At 37.8% G+C, this 6,000-nt stretch overlaps 1 protein-coding gene across 1 annotated transcript in view; it reads right to left on the bottom strand.

Moving 5' to 3' along the window:
• Positions 1–1,662: 1,662 nt before the first annotated feature.
• Positions 1,663–6,000, bottom strand: part of Atp11b (ATPase phospholipid transporting 11B (putative)) — a 120,043-nt gene continuing 115,705 nt past the window's right edge. Inside the window, exon 30 of the mRNA XM_017798741.2 lies at positions 1,663–2,044. Within this exon, the coding sequence (XP_017654230.1) occupies positions 1,963–2,044 (82 nt within the window). The 3' untranslated portion in view covers positions 1,663–1,962. The remainder of the gene's footprint in view (positions 2,045–6,000) is intronic.

Here is a 6,000-nt window from a genome sequence, read left to right as displayed (position 1 = left end):
CTGTAAGATGCAAATCAGGCCTAATCAATGCCATTTTGTTGCAGGTATACTTTATAAGACATTCTAAGAGATCACAAATCAATACCCTCTTCTCAAGTGTATGTATAGTGTTTAAGTTCTAGAACATGAGTAAGTGTATCATCTTTTTAAGGTATTTCCAGAATAAAAGGTCTTCCTAGACCACACTCTGGAATATTGAAGTAAGTGCTATTTATGAAAATTATTTTTAGCTGACATGGATTAACTTAATATCCTTGCATTACTGAAACAGATAAGTAGTTTATTTGCAAAAAGATATAGTCTTAATTCTCACTCTACTAAACCTTCCTTATCAGTGCAAGGCCAGAAGTCCCATTCATGAAATGAGAAAGGGTTAGAAAGCAACACAGATCTTCAGAGGAATCGTTATATTCTCAAAAGAACATCGGGCAAAGGCTCACCAAACCATTCTTATAATCTTAAGTACATGAACTCTCTCTCTCTCTCTCCTCTCTCTCTCTCTCTCTCTCTCTCTCTCTCTCTCTCTCTCTCAGCTCACATCTTAGAGCTAGATAGTTCTTAAACTAATAATCATTTGTAGAACTTGGAACACTACTTTTAGATAAAACATGAGTCTAAAGGATAGAAGGAATGGAAACTACATTTTGAGAGCCATGAGTACTGTGTGCCTGGTTAATCGTCTCTAGTATATTAACTTATTGCTGTTAAAATTCATTTTCTGCTGATAGAAATTTAACATTTTAGACTTTGTTTCATTTAAATTCCATAGCTGTACCTGACATCATACCTTATAATGGGACTACAGGTAGAATTCACTTTATTATGGTAGTCTGCTCTAACTTACAACATATTTGAACCTAAACATAACAAGATTCTTAATGGAAGTCCTTCATTCTAAAGTCTAACTTATGGAGGGTAAAGAGTAATTCTAGGTTGGCCACAGAAGGAGGTGGTCTTCACTGACTTCAATCATATTTTGATTTGATATAATTAAATATGTTTGCAATTTTTAAATACTGTCCAAACTTGTCTTTTATTGATATAGTTGAACTTTACAACACTGTCATAAAACTATAAACAGAGCCTTTGGACAAAGAGGTAGAGGGAGGAAATTTAAATATATTAGCCAGGTTGAAGCATGCAGAAGAAATAATGACAAAGACAGTAAATTATATGATAATGGTATGTCTGATTTACCCATTACAGGTCTTCATATTTGGTCACAAAAATATTAGCAAACATCAATTTAAAGTCTGGTGACAGACCTGACTCTGACTTACACACGAGACATAATATACCCTTTGCACTTGTATGATTAACGTCACTGGCTGTGTCAGATTATCACTGGAGAGATCCAGTATCAGGATAAGCTCACTGCCCACACTGCAGTAAATAATGGTTGGAAATGCACTCTCCTGATTTGCTCTGTGAACTTAAAAACACTAATGAATTAACAACACAGGTCAGAGGGACCAAAAGTCCTTAATATTCACAATAACTTTTCCCACGAAAAGCTTCAAATATAATTCTAATAAAAAAATAGAGTTCTCAAGGCAAATCTTTAGCATAATTTACAGAAGCAGATTTAAACCAAAGAGTCCCTAACCACACTAACCCTAAAAAAATACACATAACAGGAGTTACCTCTTTTTCTATCTTGACATTAAAATGCAGTGGCCACACTGATCAGCTGCAATGCCATCAGGAGTCCCATAAGTAAATGGGACAACCCGAAGAGATTCAAGTATCTCTTTATTCAGAAATTTTAACATCTTCAGATTCAAATTAAGGAGAAAGGAGAAGAGGTTCATGTAACTCTCTGTTTCCCATGGAACTCTGAGAGGGTCTGAACTCCCCCCGAGATTTCAGAAAGTAACTTTAGAGCCAGTGTGGCCCTTTACAGGATTATGACCCTGAATCTGAGGACAGGTGAACTTGCTCCCACAAAGTCCTACTGCCCCTTTAACAAGCAGATGAGTCCATTGTGGAGAGAGTCAAGATGCTTCTGTCGTTGGTATAGAAAGGATCCGATGCACTCCACGATCTAAAGCAACAATAAGAGAGAAGTTTGGCTCACCAGGACCTATGTTTAATTGAAAAAAAAAAAAACCTGACTAAAATGTAGGACAAAAATACAACTTGAGTTTTAAAATAATCAATGATTCATTTCTAGATGCTGAGGAGTAATTCTTCAGATGAGCAGTGAACCCTACTCTATATTAATAAAAAAACTTGGCAAAAATTATGCTGTAGTCACGAAATCTAGGCATTCATTAACATTGCAGTTTCTGTGGGTGGTGAAGTATGAGATGCTTTTACAATCTTAATAATTCAATAAGAAAAAAGTAGGCTTTAAGAATTACAGACATTTGGATACTGAGGAGATGGTTAAGGTGGTAACGAGCCTGCCATGCAGGCATGAAGACAGGATATGGATGCCCAGCACCTCCACAAAAAGCCGGATGTGGCCACACATGCCTATCACCCCAGCACTTGGAGGGGTGGAGACAGACAAATCCCGGAGCTCCCTGGCCAGCAAGTCTAGTCAACCTGTGAGTGCTGGTTCAATGAGAGACCTTGTTTCAAAAAGTAAGGTGGAGAGCAACAGAGGAAGGCACAGATAGCAATCTCTGGTCTCCACACGCACTCATACCTGCACGTACATGTACACAACATATACAACCAAGAGCACATACATACATTACACACACAAAAAGCAAAAAGAAAACGCTGATATGCATTTTGACATTACCAAAAGCCTTGGAATGAAACAGTGGAATGCTCATGTTATTGGTCACATCTTCTTAGGCATAAATTCTAAGGATTTTAGCTTAATTAGACTGAATGTCATAAATGGTTTACTTAGAAGGTATCATAGACACTTACAGTATTACTGGTCTAGAAAAGTAAACTACTGACTGACTGACAAGGCCCTTAAAGTAATTCAATATATAATACTCTATTTGCAGCTGTAACCTTAAATTAGCTTGAGTTAATTTAAGTTAAAATAACAAACATAAAAGCTGTCTGCCATGCTTAAAACAGACTATCCTAGCCAAAGGGGAGTATCAGGATTACCAAGAAAATGTGGCCTTCTTCTAAAAGCTGAAGCACTTAACGGTAAGCACAGGTTACTCAATGTCTGCCAGGGTTTCTACTTTCCCTGAACAGTGTTATAGGAGGGACCCAACACCAAAACAGCCCTAATTTATCCTTATCAAATATCTTGTTTCCCAGTGTCTGTTTTTGTACGAGTCTTAAGCTCGAATTATTTATTAAGTAAGCAGAGTCATAATGAACAGTTTATAGCTTAACTGGTTTTCAGAAAAGTTGAGCAACCTCTGCTCTGATTTACGGTCTTGGTTGTGACTGTCTCTTAGGCACAAGAACAGAGTCTGGCAGGTAGGTATTAGACATCCAACATAAAAAAATACCACTTTTGGCAGACTATTAAACACCCGAACACCTGTTGGCTATTAACATTTCCTGCCTTGCCACCCTCCCTTCCCAAGGCTTTGCCCATGCTAGGCAAGTGCTTGACCACTAACTGTAACCCTAGTCCTTCTTTACTTTTGAATTCTGAGCTATGGTCACTTTAAGTCACCCAGGTAGGCCTGGAACTCACAATCGTCCTGCCTCAGTCTCCCAACTGCTGAGATGACTTGTGCGCATTACTGTTATAGTTAGCATTAATTGTCAACTTGACAATCATCTGGGAGATGAGGCTGTGGGCCGAGCACTAGCATGTGTTCATCTCTGTGTTTCCTGATTGTGAATGCAATGTGACCAGACACTTCAAGTTCCTGCTACCTTGAGTATACCCTTGAGCTGTGAGCCAGATAAGCCCTTTGTCCCTGAGGCTGCTTTTGCCAGAGTGTTTTATCACATTACCAGGGAAAGAAACCAAGACAATCACACTACAGGCTGATCTTTCATTCTGAGACAGAGTCTCACTAAGTTGCCCAGGCTGGCCTCAAATTGAGACCCTATTGTTTTAAAATCCCAAGGAACTGATATTATTGGTGGAGAACTCATTCATACCTGCTGGTAAAATATAAACAAAAACTCAGCCATATTGCTGAAATATGGCTCCTTAGGGTAGAATATGGCATGTCTTTACACAGCACCACAATGCTCCCTTAGAAATGGAGCTTGCAGTGTGATACACTCATTTGACAACTTCAGATAAAAAACAAGTAAAGTTTGTACCTGGATGTTAACAACTTGGCAGGCAGGCCAGTGTGCCATATGAAAGCTGCTGTGTCACATGGAAACTGTTGTCTCCAGAGGTGCTCAGCATTGTTAATGGTTAAGCAGCTCACACTAGCATATCTGGTATGGAAGAGTTCAGCCTTACCCTGTCCTTTAAATTTGACAGGAAACTCAAATGTACAACAGAGGTTACTCCAGTATCAATACAGAAATGTCAAAAATATTTCACAAATAGATGTAGAAAAAAACGACCCTACATATCAAAATGACTATTAAAGTTTAATACAATGTTGATGGGCCACAGCAATTTTCATAAAGCCCTTTGAAAAGCACCAGGGAGCTCTGTATTTCATGATTTTATACTCTAGAAAAGTTAGTATCTGAGAAGACTTCCTGGATTACTTATCTGAGGAGAAAGGGGGCAGTGACAACGGAAGCCCTAGTACAGCACTGGAGACACCCACCCTCTGCTGAGTAAGTATTAGGAACTAACACAACATCTCATCAGGAAAAATCACCTTAGAAAAGACTACGACACAATTCTGAGGGAACAGAAATCCTGGCAGTAATAGCCACCTTTAGGAGAATGTGCCAAAGTAAATCCAGAACTCCAGCAGGTCTACTAGGGGAAGCGCAGCACGAAAACAGCTGTGTGGAGAATGGGGCACAGAATCTCAGTGTCAAGAATACAGGTAATGAAAGCAGAAAAAAGCTTTGGCTCATTTAAAGTTAATTCTAGTCTTTTTAATATTAGTAACTGTGTACTGCCATTAAAGACAAATTTCTACTAAAATAGACATTTAAAAAACTATGCAGAAGTTCTACTAGAGTACTTTAGTCTAAATCTCATCTTGGTTCTTAAGCAGTAAGGTATATTGTTAGTTAAATCCTTCTGAAACATTTCTTGGGAAACCCATGACTTAGGAACATTAAAACTATCTTAAGTTTTGTTAAATGTAATTGTATAAGAAATAACAATGTCCCAAATACACTGAACTGCTCAGAGCAATCTTTGTATGTGGGATAAAACTCCTGTAAAATATGGCAACATTATGGATCACAAGTTACATTCCAGTCAGAATAAATGGGGATTGAAACCATAGGCATCTCACATTAACTCAAATACTTTATCAATTGAACTGTAGCACAATGACACGGCAGAGCCAAAGGTAAAGTTGAGAACATGTTCACCAGAAGTCACCTGAATTTTATGATGTGAATGATATCACATTCATTATTCTTCAAAATATGACACTAACCAAATATTAAAAGTACTCTTATCAAAAGGTCAGAGTACTGCCTCCCCATTCCTTCACTCCTTTCTCCTAAAATATTCTCCAAGCTTCTCTAAGTCACTGCATTTGTAGAAAGTCTTAACATTCCCATGGCACACCAGGGACAATGGGAATCAGCACCTTTCTGTGTCCATCACAACTTTTACCAACAACCCAGCATGTTGCTGCTCTGACTTGGGGAATATAATATCATTCACATAAAGAAGACCAAGCACAAAGATATTTCTATCTCAAGTATCCTCTAATGATGCATATCTTGTGTAAATGTACAAAGAAATGAATGCTTCACTTTTAAAAGAACTTTAAATGCCATTTATCCCTAAAATGGAATTTTTGACTGTGAACCATAAAAACAAGCTGTGATAATTAAGAAATGGATTTAAGGAGGGACAAAACATGTTCTTCTAATCCATAATTCATCAACGTTAATATATGTAGTATTACTACAGCCTGTTCTGACTTACAAACCTTTAATCAGATAATACCAAGTAAA

Source organism: Nannospalax galili, unplaced genomic scaffold (assembly GCF_000622305.1).
Source record: "Nannospalax galili isolate Female #2095 unplaced genomic scaffold, S.galili_v1.0 scaffold557, whole genome shotgun sequence".
NCBI lineage: Eukaryota > Metazoa > Chordata > Mammalia > Rodentia > Spalacidae > Nannospalax > Nannospalax galili.
Note: the sequence above shows the minus strand (reverse complement) of the source record. Positions and strands in the feature narration are given on the sequence as shown.